Consider the following 18,410-nt stretch of genomic DNA (forward strand, 5'->3'; position numbering starts at 1 on the left):
AGCCTGACAAGCATGCCGGCGACTGCGGGAGACAGACGACGGACGACGGCAAACGGCTTCGGTGTTCCCAATACATGCAACATCCGCCGTAAGTTTGGGGTGGCGGTATGGAGGGATGGCTTGGTAGGGCAAATGTGGCAGCCACGCAAGGCCCGGTATGGTTAAGGCTGAAGTGAGACCTGGTCGGACGTGGAAGTTCGAACGAATCTTTCGTGGCCCCGAGGACGAGGGTGAAGGGCAAGGAAGAGAGTTACGGGGTGGGCGAGCGGGCGGGCTTCAGCCTCCCAAGGGCAGCAATCAAGAGGCCGGCGCCCACGATCCGTCATCTCGAAAGCGCCTCTCGGCATGCAGCTTCCTGTTTCTTTAGGGAGGGCGGCAAAGAGCACCTTCCACCCCAGATTCCCACAACAGATTGACGATTCGGTTCAAGTCGCGACGGCTTCGAACCGTGCAGGCGAGTGGGACAACGACAAAGATTTTGCTTGCCATTAGTCGTCGTCAGGGAGACCAACAACAGGGTCAGATTCGACTCGCGACGTATGGGCCAAAGTTGTGATCAACTCGAGGGCAGGTCTTGAGGAGGAAACGGATGGAGGTACAGTTAACAAGATAGGTACCTCGCCAAAGGACCGGCCGTGGCTCGAAGGTCGGTCGAGCCCGAGATCCATGAAGGCATACGCAATACTACGAGGAGCCGACGGCGGAGTCGTCTTTCGCACCCACGCCGTCGAGGTCTCTAATTACCTATCTAGCACAGCATCGCAGGTCTGGGGTTGTTTGCAGCTGAGGACGCTGTCCGCGGGTTTACGGGGAGCAACTTCATAGATAGTGATGGGTTAAAGGTGTCGCTGCAGGTTACGGGAGCCGGTGGGGTGTGTAGTGTGTTCCTTTTTTTTCCGATTCTCTCCTTCTAGCGTATTTCGAACTTGACGATTGCTGGTTAGTGCCTACATCATGCCATTTACGTTAAGCGGCCAACGGGGGCATAGCACGGTGCCTATGGGAAGACCGGCCAATTGGTCTGGAAGAGGCTGCCCCGTCACGGGGCAGGGGGGCATGCTCTTAGATATCGCGATATCAATGATATTCTGTGATTTCGGCCTTGGCGAGACATCTAGCCGAGAACCATCTTAGCTGCATCTGTATAGTCTGTATAGTCAAGGCCTGGACTGTGAGACTGAGGCGAAGCTCCGGGAGGGAGGGGCCTTGGACAGCGGGGGTGGGATGGCGGCTCCGTTCGCTTCCCCCTCTTGGAGAAGCTGCCCACCCAGTTAGTTGTCTTCATCAACAGCAGGTGCCGAGTGCTCACAAGGCTACCACCACCGGTAAGAAACTCGCATCGAGGCGCAAGGGATCAGCCTATTTACTATGCATGCTTGGCTGTCCACACGCTACCTTTCTGCTCTTACTGCATTATCTGGCACTGGGGCCCAAGTAATTGTATATGCCTTAGGTAGTTTGGAGTTCTAACCTTGGGTATCTGTTACATCCACGGCAGAACTGTCATTCCCGCACCAGCTACGAATGAATGTATCTGTATCATCCAGACAGGCTGAGTGACTTAATTGAAGAGGTGGTGAAATGCCAAGGAACAGAACGTGGGTGAACGGGCAGAGCTTGATTTGCGGCCCCTATCCAAGATTGGCAGCACTAACATTAGTCCCATCAGAGCCCCTGAGAGAGGGTGGCGTACCTCTCCCTCCAAGCAAGCATACACCTCTCAACACCGGCACCGGTGACTGGACAATAACGTCAAGTGGACACCCTGTACCCGATACATGCGGGCTGCGCTTTGGCCAAGGTGCTAACACCTACTGGCGGGTACCCGGCTCCACCCTACCAAGTATTCGTGACTGTATGGCCTGCCACATCCTGGATTGGGAGGGCTTGATCGCGTCAACGTGAACCTCAATTTCCAGAACAAGAGCGCAGGAACAAGGAGACAGAGGGTAGGGGAACCCGTAAGAGAAGGGGGTGGACGAAAGAAGGGTAAGGGGGAAACGCCAGAAGATTCCTGGTTTTTATTCATTCAATTTTTTATCCCCTCTGCTAATTACTGGGACCATATCTTTTCTGCACTACAACGTCGCCTAGGCCCGCACCCCCTTCCTACTTTTTTTTTCCCTCTTCTTTTCCCCTTCTCACACCCCAACACCTCAGTCCTCTGCCCTCTTCAAACCTCTATTAAACTCTTTCCCGCAGAGTCGCGGACGTCGTCGCCCATCCCCTCGGCTCTCCTCTTCATTTTTGCATTCTCCTTCACGACGAGTTACAAACCCCCATAAGCCGTGCGCAGCCCCTACCCAAGGTTTGAACCGGCTCAACCAGAGGTGTCTGTTAGCATTTTACCCCTGGGACCCCCGATTTGCATATTGTTAAAGTACCTGTCGCCTACCCCACGACACCTTTAACGAGTGCTTGGCCGTCCCGTCCGCTCGCTCGCTCTCTTTTTGCCCGTTCCGTCTTTTTTCCCCCGTCGTCACTGAGAGCTGTCCACCAACTTGCTCCTACATCATCACCAACCCCCCGCTGCCACCTAAGCAATTCAATCTCCCGGCACCTCACCCCTCTCACCCCTTCTCCTTCCATCACATACAATCACAATGGGTGCCGACGAGAAGACGCGTGTCTCGGGCGAGGTCCCCCGCGGCGAGAACGGTTCTATCCTGCCCACCACGAACCCGGATGCCGAGAAGAGCCAGCCTGCCAAGTCTCAGATTCATCCTGCGCTCTACGTCATGTAAGAACTATTTCGACTCCGTCTCTGCGACTTCTGCTAATGCCTCTCAGTGTCTGGATCTCCTTGTCCTCCTCGGTCATTCTGTTCAACAAATGGATCCTCGACACCCTCAACTTCCGTAAGCCGATCGAACGATGCGAGTCGGAATACGATGCTAATTGACTAAAGGCTACCCGGTCATCTTGACGACCTACCACTTGACCTTTGCCACCATCATGACCCAGATCCTCGCCCGCTGGACCCACGTTCTCGACGGACGCAAGTCGGTCAAAATGACTGGCCGCGTGTACGTACGGGCCATTGTTCCTATCGGCATTTTCTTCAGCTTGAGTTTGATCTGCGGCAACCTGACCTATCTGTACCTGTCCGTTGCCTTCATCCAGATGCTCAAGGTAGGAATCGCTAGTCTCCGTTGCTCAAACAATATAACTAACCGCACCAGGCCACCACCCCGGTCGCTGTTCTCCTGTCAGGGTGGGCTCTGGGCGTCTCCCAGCCCAACCTCAAGGTCTTCCTGAACGTCTCTGTCATCGTTGTCGGTGTCATCATTGCGTCGATTGGCGAAATCAAGTTCGTCTGGATCGGTGTCATCTACCAGATTGGCGGTGTCATTTTTGAGGCCCTGCGTCTCACCATGGTCCAGCGCCTGCTCAGCTCTGCCGACTACAAGATGGACCCCCTCGTCTCAGTCTACTACTTCGCCCCCATTTGCGCTGTCATGAATCTGGCTGTCGCTTTGATCTGGGAAATCCCCAAGGTCACCATGGATCAGGTGTACAACGTCGGCTTGTTCACATTCTTCCTAAACGGCCTCTGCGCCTTCCTACTGAACGTTTCCGTTGTCTTCCTGGTTCGTTTTCGTCTTTCCGGCATCGGCCGAACAGCGCTAACCGATTATGTAGATTGGCAAGACCTCTTCGCTTGTCCTGACTCTTTGCGGTGTCCTCAAGGACGTCATGTTGGTCGTCGCCTCCATGATGATTTGGGGCACCCAGGTGTCTGGTCTTCAGTTCTTTGGCTACAGCATCGCCCTCGGTGGTATGATCTACTACAAGCTCGGCTTCGAGCAGATCAAGGGCTACATGGGTGAGGCTGGCCGCCAATGGGCTGAGTTTGGCCAGCGCAAGCCCATCCTCCGTAAACTCAGCATCATCGTGCTCTCGGCGTTCGTCCTCTTTGCCATGCTTGGTGGTCTGGCGCCGACGTACGCTCCCGAGTATGACCCTCACAACCTCATCAATGAGGTCAACAGCCGCTTTGGCAGCAGCAGGGCATAGGTTACAGGATAGACGGGCGACGTCCCCCCCTTTTTTCCCTCGACCTGTCGTTTCCCACTTGTAAGCGTAGAGATGTGATGATACCAACTCTCTCCGCAACGATTACCTTGTTCTGAGTACATATTACGAGCTTCATTTCGAACTGTGTGCCGATTGACCCTGTTCTTTTTTTTTTTTTTTCCATCTTATTCCGGAAACTGAAGCCATTTCATTTTGGGCGGGTGAGTTACCCATGTACAGCTATAGAGCAACGGCGCAGAGCGCAAAAGGGTACAGGTTGCATGGCTTGCATCATGAAATTCTAATTCGATGTACTCTAGATGGTGGGAGGATATAGACATGTATGTATGCAATGATATAAATTGAGCAAATGTGTTGACTACGTAGCATGAACGTTTTGCGTTTATCATGGGTAGAGATGCTGTGGAGCTAATGTCCGAATGTTTTCCTGAAACGGATCTAGCTGCCTAAGTATGCAATCCACATTGCTTGAAGCAGCAGTTTACGCCCTAACCGATTCTACATAGATTTTGAATCCTTTCGGAGGAGCATTAGATTTCGTATGTAAGCACTTTGGTGAGTCGGCAGAGATGTTACTCAATGCATGCATGGTAATAACGTTAAGGAAGAGGGGGTGCGATGCGCTGGCAGTTCAAGCACGGCTTGAAATCAAAGGTTGTGCAGACTATGGTCAATCGTTTTAAAGGTGCATTTCAACCCCGAACGCGTGAAATAGAATGTTGACGGATTGGATGCCGTCCAATTGCACTGCCCTCTCGGCAAGGAGACACGGACACACAAGCATCAAGCACAAAAGGCATTGGTTGGGAAGTTGGCTTTTTGACTTGCTTATTTCATGTTCCATTGATCATGGCCATCCCACGGCCGAGGGCTGAATCATACCCATCAGTCATCATAGACCCTTGACCCTTTTTTTACTTTTCTCTATCACTCTCGTTCTCCAGCATCACAGCAGCAGCAGCATCGGCGGCGGCAATGACCATTGTCGAGGTATCACAGGGCGCAAACGACTTGGATTTTTCAATGGTGTCTCATTGGGAGTCCTTAAACCGAGGACCTCGAATGCCAATTGATGCTCTGTACAAGCCAGCCCAACTCCCCGACCTGTTGACGATTGCAGAAACGGTTTCCCTTTAAAATCCTGCCACCGGTTAGTAGTCTGTCTGGCTTTATAGTGGCAGAGTGACATACTCAAAGGCGTGAAGAACCACCGGTTCTTACCGCTCGTGTAACGCTCCTCCAGAACCTTCTTCACCGTCTTCTTGGCGTCCTCACGCTGGGTGACCTCCTTGAAGGTGTCGTTGCTGACGACGCCCTTGAGACCCTCGAGCTCCAAAGTGTAGCGGGTGGGCATCAGATGATTGTAGTTGACCAGCTTGACAAAGGGCTTAATCTTGTTGCGCTTCTCCTGTCTCGTCTTCGACATGCGACGAGTGATTTTGGAGGGGTAGCGCTCGATGCCGGCGACGAGGGCATGGCCGAAGGGGTGGGCCTTGTTACCGGAGTCAACGGGCTGGATGATGACGACCTGAGGGGGGACGTTAGCATGGATGGTTCATAGGCCCAAATGTACACGTCCGCATCCATCGTGTTTTCTTCTCTCAGAGGGCTCGTGGATATCTCAACGTCGCGCTTCGGCTGTGTTTGGTCGGTCGGTCATTCTTCCTCCTCTTCCTTTTCCGCCATGTGTATCGAGGTCGTCCCGCCGACCACCTCTATGTTGATTCCCTGACCGAAAAAAACACGTTTCTCGGCATCGACGTTGAGGATGTTCCCCGCCCCTCCTCGGAGGAAACTGTTGGGCGCGCGGGTGGGCTTCTCGGGGTTCTCGTGGCATTCGTACCTTCTTGCCGGCGTAGCGGCCGTGGGTGATGATGGCGACGCGGCCGACCTTGAGGAACTTCATTTTGACCTGCGCTGTCGGGAGGGATGCTGGGCGTGCTGATGATGAAGTTGCGTCGAAAAAGTCCGCTATAGGAATTTTCTAGTTTGTGTGGGAGGGAGGGCTGAAGTTTTCTGGAAAGCGCGAGGTGTGCGGTCACGTTTTTTGTGGGTAGGTGACCAACCCCACTGTCCACTTAGGCCCCTTGGTTGGTCGCTTCACATATTCGGGGGGCCAAGGAGTCTGCACGCCCTTTCGGTAGGCTGAAGCCCATAGCTCTGCCGGTCGTCCACATATGGTTCCACAGGTCTAGTCGGCCTTTGTCGCCTTTTACCCCGGTTTCTATCGACGACAACGTGAACGCGTACGCAAATCCGTCTAACCGACTCTTTTAATCGACAATACTACCGCACATCATGGCTGCTCCTCCCGCCTACATCATTTCCAAGGTCGCCGACCCTATCTTCGCCTTAGTGATTGGGCTCGGCGCTGCTGCCACAAGGATTAACCGTGAGGAGAAGGAGAAAGGCAAGACCACGCAGCAGACCATTGCGGCGGCGAAGAGGTACGGTTGACCGCCGGGTCGCACCCATGATGAATATCTCTGTTGATTTCCGTCTGTCTAGACGTCTTGGCTTGGTCAAGGCTACTGCATAAGTGCATTACGCAACCGCCGTCGATGGGGGCACATTCGCGACGCGCGATCACAAGATAATTGCAGGCCACCATATACAATATCTACATCACTCCGCATACGACGGCCCGTACTCCTTCTTCATTGCCTCTCGAACCATCTGCCCGCACAACTTCGCCGTCGGATTCGTGCTCACCGCCAGCCCCTTGGCGATCTCGTTACCAAACCTCCCGCCACAGGCAAAGTCGTGCGAGGCCGCCTCCTCGAACTCGATCTTGGTCCATGTCGCCTCACGTCGGGCTTCGTCAATCTGCACCGCGTGCTTGTCCATCAGCTTGGCCGTCGTGTGGTAGATGGCGGCCCGCTGGGTGTATGCGAGAGAAAGTGTCTTGGCGGCCTGCGGCGACATGGCACCAAACATGGTGTGTGGCGTAAGGAGGGCAATTGACTTTTCGGTATCTTCTAGCGCAATCTTCGCATACTGTGTTGATTCGGCTAGCTCGGAGTTTTCGATGAGTCGTTGAGACGCAGTCGGCGATCCTGCCAACAGCATCGTGTCACCATATAGGCGTCTCAAGGCCTGCACGCGGTTGTTTCTCGCACTGGCGTAGTTTGGGTAATCGTCGATGAAGCTGTCGAGCTGCGAAAGGAGGTTCTTATACTCCTGCACAGGATCGGTCACAGTTTTGGGTCTCAATCCCACCAACTGGAGTTCGAGCTGCAGCATGGACAGAACAATTTCGCGTTCCTTCTGGATGACACGTTCATAGATATACGTGTCGGTGATGTTAGGGTCGCGGGGCAGGGACGGGTCGAGCATGACGTTGGCCGAAGGATCGTATTCAGGGTCCTTAATCTTTTCGAGTACATTGACATCGCGTTTGGTCAGGCCTGTGGAAGCCATATTGCAGTATTGCTTGAAGAATCGACGCTTTGGAAAGAATGCTAATATCTCTGGTAATAGACTCGACTTGAACCTGCTTCGATGTGTGACAATCGAATGTTCGCACGTTTATCCGAGGACTGGAGCTGATCAATACAATAAAAAAGCAGTGCCAGGTCCCCTCGCAGGCAACGACTCATCTAATGCAATACTATTTGAACGGACGCAGATGGGGGAGCCGAGCTGCGCTTTACATTCCGCACTCAATGGCTATAAAGGGGTTTCATGGTGTCGGAGCGGCGATAAGGCACGCGGTGATGGAGGGTACCCACTCATGGGTCTATCCTAGACGTACTATGTATATATTACATACCCCGAAACCAACGGAATCAGCGGCTAGGCCACCGCCAGTGCCCTCGGGCTCTTTGCATGCGAGGTTAGGCGAGGGAGGCTGCTGCGCTGGGTGGCGGGCATAGCCTGGAGGATCCGAAGCATGTGTGGGGGGGAACCGTCAAAGCCGTGCCGCATCTAGACCGGCCAGTGACGGCTTATCACGGCTCACCACGGCCATCGATCCTCGGCCGGCGGCTTTCCGCTTGCGAACGCATTTCCATACGACACCAGCTTTACGCTTTACCGCTGCCAACCTCTCCTTTCCCGGGTATTCCTGCCAGGGATCGAAAAGCGCTCCAGGATTGGCCACCCGCTGAGGGCAGAGGCAACCCCGCCCGGCCTTATGGCCAGTGACAAGCGTCTGATGCGGCGACTGGGACCGTCAATGTGTGGGCGTGAGACGAAGATTACCGTTGTCCTTGTGGAAGTCCATCGTTGACCAAGGTTCATCTGTGGTGTACTGTGTTGGTGTCCAAGTACTTATATCCTGGACAGTACGCAGTACATAACACGGATGGTTCCCTCCTTGGTCGTTGATCTCTTTATCACGATCATCACCCAACCCTGATCCAGACAACTCAACTCATCCAAAGCCCAAGAGACTTATCCCTGCTATCCCCCGAAAACTGCTGAGTGTCAATGTCCCCTTCTGCCATTACAGACTCCCTGCCACAAAACGCCGCGTACCCGGCATCAACAGATCTCGGTGATGGGCTCGCGGTGCAGCACCCGCCGCCCAACTTCCAGGGCTATGACCACGTAACTTGGTGGGTGGGCAACGCTAAGCAGGCCGCCGCCTACTACACCACCCTATTCGGCTTCCAAACCATCGCGTACAAGGGCCTCGAGACGGGCAGCAGGTACCTCGCCTCGTACGTCGTCGCCAACAAGGGCGTGCGCTTCGTCTTCACCTCCCCCGTGCGCTCCCTTGCCCACCTGCCCGAGGATGAGCCCATCTCTGACGCGGAGCGAGAGCTCCTGCGCGAGATTCACGCCCACCTCGAGAAGCACGGCGACGCCGTCAAGGACGTCGCCTTCGAGGTCGACAATGTCGAGGCTGTCTACGCTAAGGCTGTTCAGGAGGGCGCTGTCGCCGTCCAGCCGCCCAGCGTCTCCAAAGACAAGGAGTACGGCGATGTCTTGACGGCCGTCATCCGCACTTACGGCGACACTACTCACACTCTCATTAGCCGCGGCAGCTACCGTGGGCCCTTCCTTCCGGGCTTCCGCGCCGCCAAGCCCGCAACAGCCACCGTCTCCCTCCCTGACGTGCCCTTGGCCCGCATCGACCATTGCGTCGGCAACCAGTCATGGAACGAGATGGTGGCCGCTTGCGCCTTTTACGAGAAATGCCTATCGTTTCACCGCTTCTGGTCTGTAGACGATTCGCAGATCTGCACAGAGTTCTCGGCCCTCAACTCCATAGTCATGGCGTCGTCCAACAACCTTGTCAAGATGCCCATCAACGAGCCCGCCCCGGGCAAGAAGAAGTCCCAGATCGAGGAGTACGTCGTCTTCAACTCGGGCGCTGGGGTCCAGCATATTGCTCTGCTGACGCACGACATTATTGCCACCGTCTCGGCCATGCGCGCCCGCGGCGTCGAGTTTATTGCCGTTCCCTCGACCTACTACGACACCATGCGCCATCGTCTCAAGACGGAGAAGCGGAACTGGGAGCTCAAAGAGGACCTCGCCACCATCGAGGCTCTCAACATTCTCATAGACTACGACGAGCAAGGCTATCTGCTACAGCTCTTCACTAAGCCGTTGATGGACCGTCCAACTGTGTTCATCGAAATCATTCAGCGGAACCACTTTGAGGGATTCGGGGCTGGCAACTTCAAGAGCCTGTTCGAGGCCATTGAGCGGGAGCAGGCCGAGCGGGGTAACTTGTAAGCCTGCGAGGAAGACATTTCTCGAGGCATGACGACCATATTTGTCAATCCATGGTACGACCCGGTGGAACACCCTGCTGGATCAGCAAAGGGGTTGTATGGCATTGATGAAAATATGTAGTAACAATAGGTATATTCAAACATGGCCCTAATTCAGGCCCCCTTGCGCCAATGCACTATTTTCTTGTCCCGTCCTGCCCTCACAATGCTGCCTCGCTGTTTCAATCGTGCACCAGTAGTAGCCTTAAATTCACCTTCCTCGCCAATAATATGGCGATCTCTTGTTCTCTAGGCTGCCTTCAGAGATGTGGCCGTCGCCTCTCAGCGCTCTTGAATCTAGTTGGTCATGAGTCCACCACCATTGCCGTCCCGTTCGTCTGGTGGGCGTGTGACCCATTTGTCTCCGTTACCACCTCCATCGGCGCTCCGCGTGTGTCACTCTGACACCCCGGGCAATTATGGATGACTTCGTGCGCGTAGACGTCGCAGTCGATGCAGAAGTAGTTGCCGCATACCGTACAGGAGTACCGCCCGCTCTCGCTAACGCCCTTGAGCTCCGATGCGGTCACCGGCGTCGGCGCTACGGGAGCTGTTGTGTGAAACCCATCCTTTTCCTTTTCTTTATCTTTGTACTTTCTTCTACCCGTCTTGGGTGGTTCGGGGAACGTTGTCAGACATGAATAGCAGGCTTTCGACTTGGCGGCCTCGGCCCAAGACACCTCAATCCAATTCCTCAGCGGGAAGAGGTGGTGGTATGAGCGGGCAAGATGCGTTGATAGGATGAGGGTCAGGCTGCAGGCGGGACACTCGATGGGTAGGCGACACACGCGGGTGCCGCAGCGGGTGCAAAGGTAGCCCTCGCGGGCGGGCTTATTATGGCAGGCGCAGACAGCGGTGGCCTCGCCCTGCGCAAGAGTGCGCGAGGGGAAACCCATCATGAGCAGCGAGGCGGTGCTCTGGGCGAGGGTCCGTGTGACGGGCGGCGTCGTCGCGGCGAGGAGGAGATCGCGGAAGTGCGCGTCATTCATGCACACGCTGTACTGCGTTTCGTCGCCGGCATTTGTGCGAGAGCATAGCTCCGCGCAGATAGCGACCTGCGCCGCGAGGCCGACGATGGACACGCGGATGCGGTCGGTAATAAGGGATGATATTGTGTCGTGAATGTCGCCCGGGTCGGAGGACAAGAGAGCACCAAACACAATAAGCACTTCGCGCGTGCCGTGGGAGGGTGCGTGGCTGGAAGAGCTTAGTATGGCACAGTCTGACGGTCAGATGGGTGGGGGGCTCGTACAACAGCGCGCCGCGGCACATCTCAAGCGCATTCTGCAGACTCGGGTTGCCTGATGGATCCTGACCCTCAAATGTCTTGAGCTTCTCCAGGTGATCGGTCGGGTTGCCGCTCATATCACTGATCCGAATCGCGACACCGTCCCGCATGCCGATGATGCCTAGCTGCGAGATGGGGTTCTGCTCGAAGTATTCCTTGACAAAGTCCGCCGCGTACGCCCATGCGACACGGTACCGGTTCGGCAGCATGTCCTTCTCTGCCATGGCGAAGGACATGTCCAACACCAGGACCAAGTGTCTGATGATGCCGCGCTGCAGCGGTGTTGTGTCTCGGAGCAGCCTCCGCCTCTTCTCGGCCTCGAGGCTCGCGCCAACCGCCAAACTGCCATCCGCGCCTTCTGTAACTTCTTCCCAGCTTCGCTTCACATCCTCCCATCGTGCCTTGGTGTGACCGCCCTTTCCCTTCTTTCCGCGGCCCTTCCCGCCGTCTGCGCCCTTACCGTTGGTCACATGGAGGTCGTCATCAGACATGTCATGGTACTCGCCGTCGGAGTCGGCCATGGTTGGTGACGTCGGTGGGCCAATCGGTCTCGTGAGGGAGTATGTTCGCCTTTTGCGGTCGGCTTTCTTTTGGAGATGTTACAGCGATTTTGAAGCCCTGTTGAAAGGTTTGTTCTGGTAGGCGGGCGTTGCGCAGAATGGTCGGGCGCTCAGTGAGGTAGTGAGGGAAGTGATGTAGGAGGACAAGGCTACAAATAAAAGATCGCAGCCTCGCACTGTTAGTTGGCGTGGGATCTTTTTTGGTAGCCAATCAGAGTTCACACAGCACAACCCCTGCCAAGTAAGCTTCACATGCTCCATTGAGCAGTCATTGACGTCAACTCGATTGTATTCAGGATTGTCTCCGGTAGGTCTGGCCGCAGGTACCTAAGGAGGGATTGTACAGCAGAGGTACGGAGCTCCCAGGGCCACACAGCAACTCAGTTCAGGCCGGAGCCGGAATACCAGAAGTGGGGCCCTTTCCGTGCAAATAACGGGCCAAAGACAACGTCCGTTACATCCAATGGGGCCGTAGCAGCCCATTCATAGCAGTGCCATTGCAGATCAATCATTGTCGCTGCTGACTTCGAGTACAGCCTTAGTTGCAGTCGGGATACTTACCGGGACACCAAGGTCTTCGGGCATAACCAAGCTAGCTAAGCTTGAGGAAACAAAACCCATTAGCTTTAATGACGTTTCTGTGAGGATGTCCTTTAGTCAGATAAGGCGGATACTCTCTGAGACGTGTGCGTCAGTGGAGTGGGCTCTCTCTCTCTCCCCTGAGTAGTTGAACATCTATGCCAGCGATGCGGCGTCTTCCGGTCTCTCTGAAAGACCGAGTCGAGTAAACATCAAGAACTCACTCTAGATCCCATCTGTAACTCAGCCGCCTATTCGACTCCTCGTTCATTTTCCCAGATATGTTTCTTGTCTAGTATGCGCTTGGGGGATCTATTCCGCATCCTGTCGCATATCTTTCATGAGAAATAAATTATTGACGATTGCAAGTTGGGTGAGCAACACAGTTCAAGTTCCACATGTTCGAGTTTGTTTTTGGGTTCCTATCTGTGTTTCGCATCCTCCCTCACTTCGACTCTGTTGTTACCTCTCACTGGAGAATGATGCGCGTCCGAAGCTGCTTCTTTCCATGGTACCCAGATTGGTCAGGTATCATGCTTCTTCTGGTGTTTTAGGACGACATTGTCGCAGCAATCAGCACAGCGCACGCAGTTGTAGTGATATCAATTGCAGAACTAAGCGAGGAAAATACCAAAATCCAATCCTATAAGCACCCATGTGCTATTTCCATACCCGCTTGAGACGTTCTGCCCTGTTCCATTGGGCACAGCTATTGTTTCTATCATATCGCGACTCAGGTGTAAAATACTGGTTATCCATAATGCCGAGGCTATTGATATGCCACTTTAAAGACAGCAAACTGTTGTTCGGGGCCTATACAGATTGGCACAGCTTATAACAGAACCAGGTAAATCTTCGATCAGTACAAGCTTTGTTGTGAGCAGAACCGTGGGCCCCTGCAGGACTCGTTACAACTTCGTTTATTTTAAACCCAGAAAGCATATATCACATGCGTCCTTCCCGAAAGGCTTAGCAATATGCCAAAGCGAGGAATAGTAGCTTATCGTAAGAGTTAGACATTCCTGCTGTTGCTTGCTATATTTTATGACTCGGCAGCATATCCATGTTGACATGTTTCATGCCATTAGATGGGCTGGCATATATTCCGTCGCAGCTAGAAAACGTAGCCATGATAAAAGAATATGTCTATGTAACTGTAGGACTCGTCGACACCAATTCCACAACCACCAACCTGGCCCTGGGAAACACCGAATGTCACAATGTTTCCCACTGACTCTTCACTGGGAGCATCTTCGAACTACGGATATAGAATCCACTGTTTGAATGCGTTCGGCCCAGTGATACAGCTCTGGTTGGTACTGGGACGACGTGTAGAAATGGCCAGGCCAACCTCATGCGGAACGGGGTTGATGTAACATTTCCATATGCCAGAAAAACCCTAGCGGCACCATGATAGCCACAGTTTGTATCAGCTGAGACATAGTAAGGTTTTAGTGGCCGCCTGGAGTTGCAGTTACTGTGAGATTGTAGGATATGACGATCCGTAGATATCTGCGTCCTGTCTGTATGATAATCTCATGCAACGGGGTAAGATCTGATTGTCATAGAAGAGGCAGAATACCACAAATCCCCTTCATTTATTGAGTAGTTGAGTCTACATCCCACACGAGGCAGCTGAAATAGGGCACGGATCTAATACACAAACCGTGATCGCAGTCTTGCTGCCAAATCCTATGATATCACAATATAGTCAATATTGCAACTGCTCTCTTTCACATACGACCATACCCACTGGAAAACTCGGGATCCCGTCCGCTCTCCCATAGATAAGCCAATGAGGGCCGGATTAGTAGTTGGGTCGGTGACGACCAGCGAATACCTGGTGTTGTATGTTTTTTGCCCTCTTGTGGTTCAAATACATACATCTAGCAAGTAGTTCGTGTCGGTGTTAGCAAACAACTAGATCCTATTATATCTAGGCCACAATAAGCTTCTATTGACATCGACATGCACCATCATGCTGTGTTCCCATCATGAAGAGACGGTAGCTGATGCAATCGGAGTAGACAGACCCCGGAGCCTGCCAGCCACTTCGAGGAACTGAGCGGCTCCGTCTGAATTCACATACAGATTGCATATTGCCACGACTATGGCCTTGTCTGAAGTGCACCAATGCTATGTCCACTACTTTGTAGCCAGAGATAGACCCACCCCATGAACTTTCAACACTCCCAGGCTGTACATGAATACGTCACGTTGCCAGGGACAGCGTTTAGACAAAACACGCTTCCGCCTCTTGAATATGAAGGGTGACAGACAGCCGGAGTTGTAAGTGTATGTGCGAGATGGGGTGACCAGCGGACAGCAGTTGAGACTTGAACATAAGCTTTATCGGAAGGATCGAAACCTGAATCCTAGACGTGCGGGACAGTCTTTAGCGAATGCAAATGAACCCTCATTTATCAAGATCGACGATGACCCTCTGGTTTAGAGAAGGGGCCGCACGCTCCAGGGCTGCCAACACCCTGTACACGGCCGCCGTTTTTATTTAAGCAGAAATTTCAGTACTCGCGGCGATTGGTTAAGAAGTCTTTCACCACTCCCGTCAAACCAAACTCTAGTGAAGTTTCGAAGGCTTCCGGGCGAATATGCCCGGCATGGTAAGCATGCCGTGCCTCGGTAGGCCGCTTAAGCAGCCGCACTAGGGTTTAGCTATATAGGGAACAGTGATTCTAGCCACAAAAGTTTCGGGATTGGAGGTGTATGGCTGTAATGCAACTATTGGACCTCAACAAATGTGTTGGCAGTATTCGTGGCTGGTGCGTTGAACGGGACGGGGCTGGAACATTGCGGCTCCCTAATGACGACTACCTTTTGAACACACCAATGCCGACGCTCTGTCTCGTCGGTTCTGGGGAGACATGACACACAAGGTTTGGCACGCAGACAGGAACGAGACATCTAAGCGATGATCAAGGTACCTAACGCGCTGTGGGTTCCGCAACACGGATTAGCTCCCGCTCCCGTTCTTCGTAGGTATATGGCGAGAGGAGTACGTTTTTCGGTAGGAAGACCGCTGATCGTCTTCAACCCTTCTGTCTTAGTTCGTCCAAAGTCGAAGCCAAAGAGGACGAAGAACATTCTGCGAGTGCTTCCGTCTGAACGGCCACGTTAGCTAGGCACAGTATTCTGGGCAGGTTTGCACAGTCTAGTGCGAGGAAGGCCTTCTGAGAGCTCGTAATCAGCAGACACAACACAATAACAAAGATGATTAAGCAGACAAGAATGCTTAACAGAGGGGACGAATGTGCACTAAACCAGTGGGTCTACTAATGTGTGTGTGCATGCTGCAACCCAAGTGAACGAGCTAGTGATACGAGACTGCTGCAAGCCGATCAGTACAGCCAGACAAGGGAATTTGCATCGAAACCTCTCGCTGGTTGCTTCGGGTGTCGAACAGGAGGGCGTACCAGGGCCATCGGCGGCGAAGGGAAGGCTTCCCGAGCGTTGCCGGGTTATTGCAGAAAATATGTCAAAGGTCGGTTGGTTGTCTCAGGACTATGCCTACTGGAGACAGCCTGTAATTACTACAATGAAATGGAACAAATCTTGATAACCTTCGGAGCAGCCTTTAACGGGGGGAGGGGGTTCGAACATGCAACAACGAGAAAGTAAAGATAAAAAAAGACATAACCAAATAAATATGATTTACCCCAAACGGTACGTACCGATGATGGAGGGACCGAGTTCCATAACTACCTACCTATTCCGCTCCATTGGGCCAGGATGCCCAGTACATGTAGCGCGCAATCGAGAAAGCCACCTGGCTAATGATGCATCGTTACGTCATTTAACACTCATTTAGCGTGGTATTGACATGCCTCAGGGGTTAGCCAGGTCATGCGTTGTCTGCGGAAACTGGATGTGCCTCATTGGGGTTCAAATACCTGATCGAATCATGCGCCGGGCTTGCTGTCGTGGATATTGTCCAAGCGCCTTTTATTGTACTTTCCAATCGCTTTCCAACCGGAGCAGCGTCCGTTAGCTCGGAGACCATCTCGTTGCTACGAGGCGCTGCCTAAAAAAACGCTGGGGGATTAAGAAGAAGGGTCCACTTGGAAATCGGGTCTGTCAAAGTCGCTATGCAAAGTGGACATCGGATGGCTGTCATCTAAGAGACTGCCCCAGGGATTGCCGAGTAATCTGTGGGAGGAGGAGATTCCAATGACACAGGCAAGAAATGGCGGACATCCTTCCGTTTAGGTGGCGGGTGAGTGTATGCGATGTTGTTGAAAAGATGGGAATTTGACCTTAGGTAGGCAGAATGCTTTGATCTGGCCTGCACTCCATGGCAATCTTTTTCTTGGGTTAGGCAGTGAACGCTTGCGAGCTGCTTTCTACGAATAGTGAGTCCGTTGACGATCGTGATTCTGTGGGAAGTATCTCTAACACTCGCCGACAGGCTGACAAGTTTGGGTGCAATAAACTGCCTTAGCGAAAACAGATCACCAGCAAGGCCAGCCTGGTCTGGTCGGCCGCTCCGCAAGGGTGCAGTCTGCAAATATGATCATGCTGCTGTCAGTCTTTATGTGACTAACAGCATAGAAAATACCTACGCCAGTGCACACGTACGTCGGCGGTAGGGGAGGCTGTAGATTTCATGAAGTTTCGGTACATCTCACCGTTCGTCAGGGCATATCCCAATTTCTTGCCCTGGTGCAGTGGAGTCAATCGACTGTTTATGTTCACAAAACCCCACATCCTCGATCGAAGTCGTCAACGAAGACTTGTACATGACCGAACAGTGTCGTCCAATAACCCGTCACTCCACCACTGGTGGGGAGCCGGGGCGGGAGCTCTACCACTTTGACTACCATCATCTCGGACATTGCCATACCCATAGGTGGGACGGCTTAGCAAACCTTGCCGTATGCTGCATCGGCGAAGCAGCGAGCTGAGTTGCGAGATCGGAAACATAGGAGCGGCGGCATAGAACTGCGGCCGGTCGCGTGGCGAGTTTGAAGCCCACGCGTGAGAGTATCGTTCGTGCAGGGATTTGAGTGAATCAAGTACACAATGGTGGCATCAGCGCGACTGGATTCACAGTCCTGGGCGTTGGGCACCTAGTCCAGTGTCTGCTGTAGGGCGTAGTCTTGGTATCGTGTTAGTTGTGGACATGCTGTAAGAACACATGTGGCTGTCTTCAACGTTGCAACATATCTTGATATTTTTGTGGGCAACTGGGATAGAGTTTATCGGTAGTGAGGCTCATTTTCCTGCTTGAGGGCCGCCGTGTACGGGGGGGTGCCATGGACAAGGCGGGCGATCCGGACAATCTACACCGTAGTTCTGAAGGTTTCGATTGCCGCGTGGTGTATTAAACCGGGCCGGATGCCTGGGCGTCTCCGTCTGAGATACTTGTGTTCAATGTCCCGCATTGAGTCTCGGACGGCCCTGCCAAGGTGTTGTTGGCGAGCGGCACAGAGTCATGAAGTTGCCTCTGCCTTGGAGGTTAAACGGAGGAATCATGGTCCGGGGATAGTTCAACCTGTCGGACGAGGTCGGCTAGTAGTTGGATTCCGGCGCCTCATGTATGCAAGGCGACAGCGGGAAGCTGGTGATGTAAAGGTATTCCTGGCAACAATAGCGGCTCAGTGGCGTGGGCTGTGTTACCACGGAGTTGCATTTGAAACGGAGGAAATAAGATACCGATGGAGCCTTGTGTCGCGCCCTCGAGAAGCCTTTGCCAGGCGGTGCGGGCTAGAGACAAACAGAGTTAGGTACGAATAGGTCTGCTTGAACGAGGAGATGGGGCCATGCTGGACGAGACCACAGCTCTAAAGGCACACGTTTCTGCACGGTGAATCGCGTTGACCTGGGCCAACATCAGAGCAGTAGGTAACGGATGACGGATGATGGATTCCCTCAGTACTTTGCGATCGTGTGAACAAAGACGGGGAGTCAGATTTGGTTAAGTGGATGCCGGACGTGGAGACTGGGGGGCTGGCGGTAGCGACGACTGTGTGATGTAATGGAGTACGTATCCACCCTGGATCTCCACATTAAACCATGATATGTACTGGTACAGTGCATGGATAAGTACAGGTACAAGTGTGTACTCCGTAAGGAGGCACGTAATTCCAGCTGCGTATTGGATGCGCACACTCTGACTGGATGACATTCACTGGGGGCCAAGCGCTTTGGGCAGGGGCCTGTACATAGTTTAGGTAGGTTGTACTCCCAACCTTGCAGCAGACG

At 53.4% G+C, this 18,410-nt stretch overlaps 6 protein-coding genes across 6 annotated transcripts; 3 read left to right on the forward strand and 3 right to left on the reverse strand.

The window, feature by feature from the left end:
* Window positions 1-2,603: 2,603 nt before the first annotated feature.
* On the forward strand, window positions 2,604-4,017 carry LY79DRAFT_510137 (triose-phosphate transporter; the record flags this gene model as incomplete). The annotated part of the gene is made up of 5 exons (XM_060554130.1): window positions 2,604-2,740; window positions 2,791-2,858; window positions 2,909-3,132; window positions 3,183-3,590; window positions 3,643-4,017. 5 exons carry the CDS (start codon window positions 2,604-2,606, stop codon window positions 4,015-4,017), a joined length of 1,212 nt encoding a protein of 403 aa, XP_060416903.1.
* Window positions 4,018-4,871: 854 nt separating this feature from the next.
* Window positions 4,872-6,038, reverse strand: LY79DRAFT_647870 (ribosomal protein L27; the record flags this gene model as incomplete). Its single annotated transcript, XM_060562497.1, has 3 exons — window positions 5,882-6,038; window positions 5,230-5,566; window positions 4,872-4,909 (listed from the first exon to the last, which is right to left on the reverse strand). Exons 1-3 carry the CDS (start codon window positions 5,942-5,944, stop codon window positions 4,872-4,874), a joined length of 438 nt encoding a protein of 145 aa, XP_060416904.1. The 5' UTR covers window positions 5,945-6,038.
* Window positions 6,039-6,336: 298 nt separating this feature from the next.
* On the forward strand, window positions 6,337-6,577 carry LY79DRAFT_667494 (uncharacterized protein; the record flags this gene model as incomplete). Its single annotated transcript, XM_060563387.1, has 2 exons — window positions 6,337-6,485; window positions 6,547-6,577. 2 exons carry the CDS (start codon window positions 6,337-6,339, stop codon window positions 6,575-6,577), a joined length of 180 nt encoding a protein of 59 aa, XP_060416905.1.
* An 86-nt stretch (window positions 6,578-6,663) lies between these two features.
* On the reverse strand, window positions 6,664-7,458 carry LY79DRAFT_510142 (uncharacterized protein; the record flags this gene model as incomplete). Its single annotated transcript, XM_060554132.1, has 1 exon — window positions 6,664-7,458. One exon carries the CDS (start codon window positions 7,456-7,458, stop codon window positions 6,664-6,666), a length of 795 nt encoding a protein of 264 aa, XP_060416906.1.
* Window positions 7,459-8,374: 916 nt separating this feature from the next.
* Window positions 8,375-9,897, forward strand: LY79DRAFT_73322 (4-hydroxyphenylpyruvate dioxygenase). The gene has a single exon (XM_060565097.1). The coding sequence runs from the start codon at window positions 8,470-8,472 to the stop codon at window positions 9,724-9,726; it is 1,257 nt and encodes a 418-aa protein (XP_060416907.1). The 5' UTR covers window positions 8,375-8,469; the 3' UTR covers window positions 9,727-9,897.
* A 172-nt stretch (window positions 9,898-10,069) lies between these two features.
* LY79DRAFT_509914 (Ssl1-like-domain-containing protein) lies at window positions 10,070-11,573 on the reverse strand (the record flags this gene model as incomplete). The annotated part of the gene is made up of 2 exons (XM_060554101.1): window positions 10,070-10,961; window positions 11,017-11,573. 2 exons carry the CDS (start codon window positions 11,571-11,573, stop codon window positions 10,070-10,072), a joined length of 1,449 nt encoding a protein of 482 aa, XP_060416908.1.
* Between the last annotated feature and the right edge of the window lie 6,837 nt (window positions 11,574-18,410).

The sequence above is a fragment of the Colletotrichum navitas genome (genome assembly GCF_030913465.1).
Source record: "Colletotrichum navitas strain CBS 125086 chromosome Unknown LY79scaffold_13, whole genome shotgun sequence".
NCBI classification, from domain to species: domain Eukaryota; kingdom Fungi; phylum Ascomycota; class Sordariomycetes; order Glomerellales; family Glomerellaceae; genus Colletotrichum; species Colletotrichum navitas.

Coding starts and splice junctions, on each gene's coding strand:
- LY79DRAFT_73322 (XM_060565097.1), top strand. CDS start 8,470: ATGTCCCCTTCTGCCATTACAGACTCCCTGCCACAAAACGCCGCGTAC.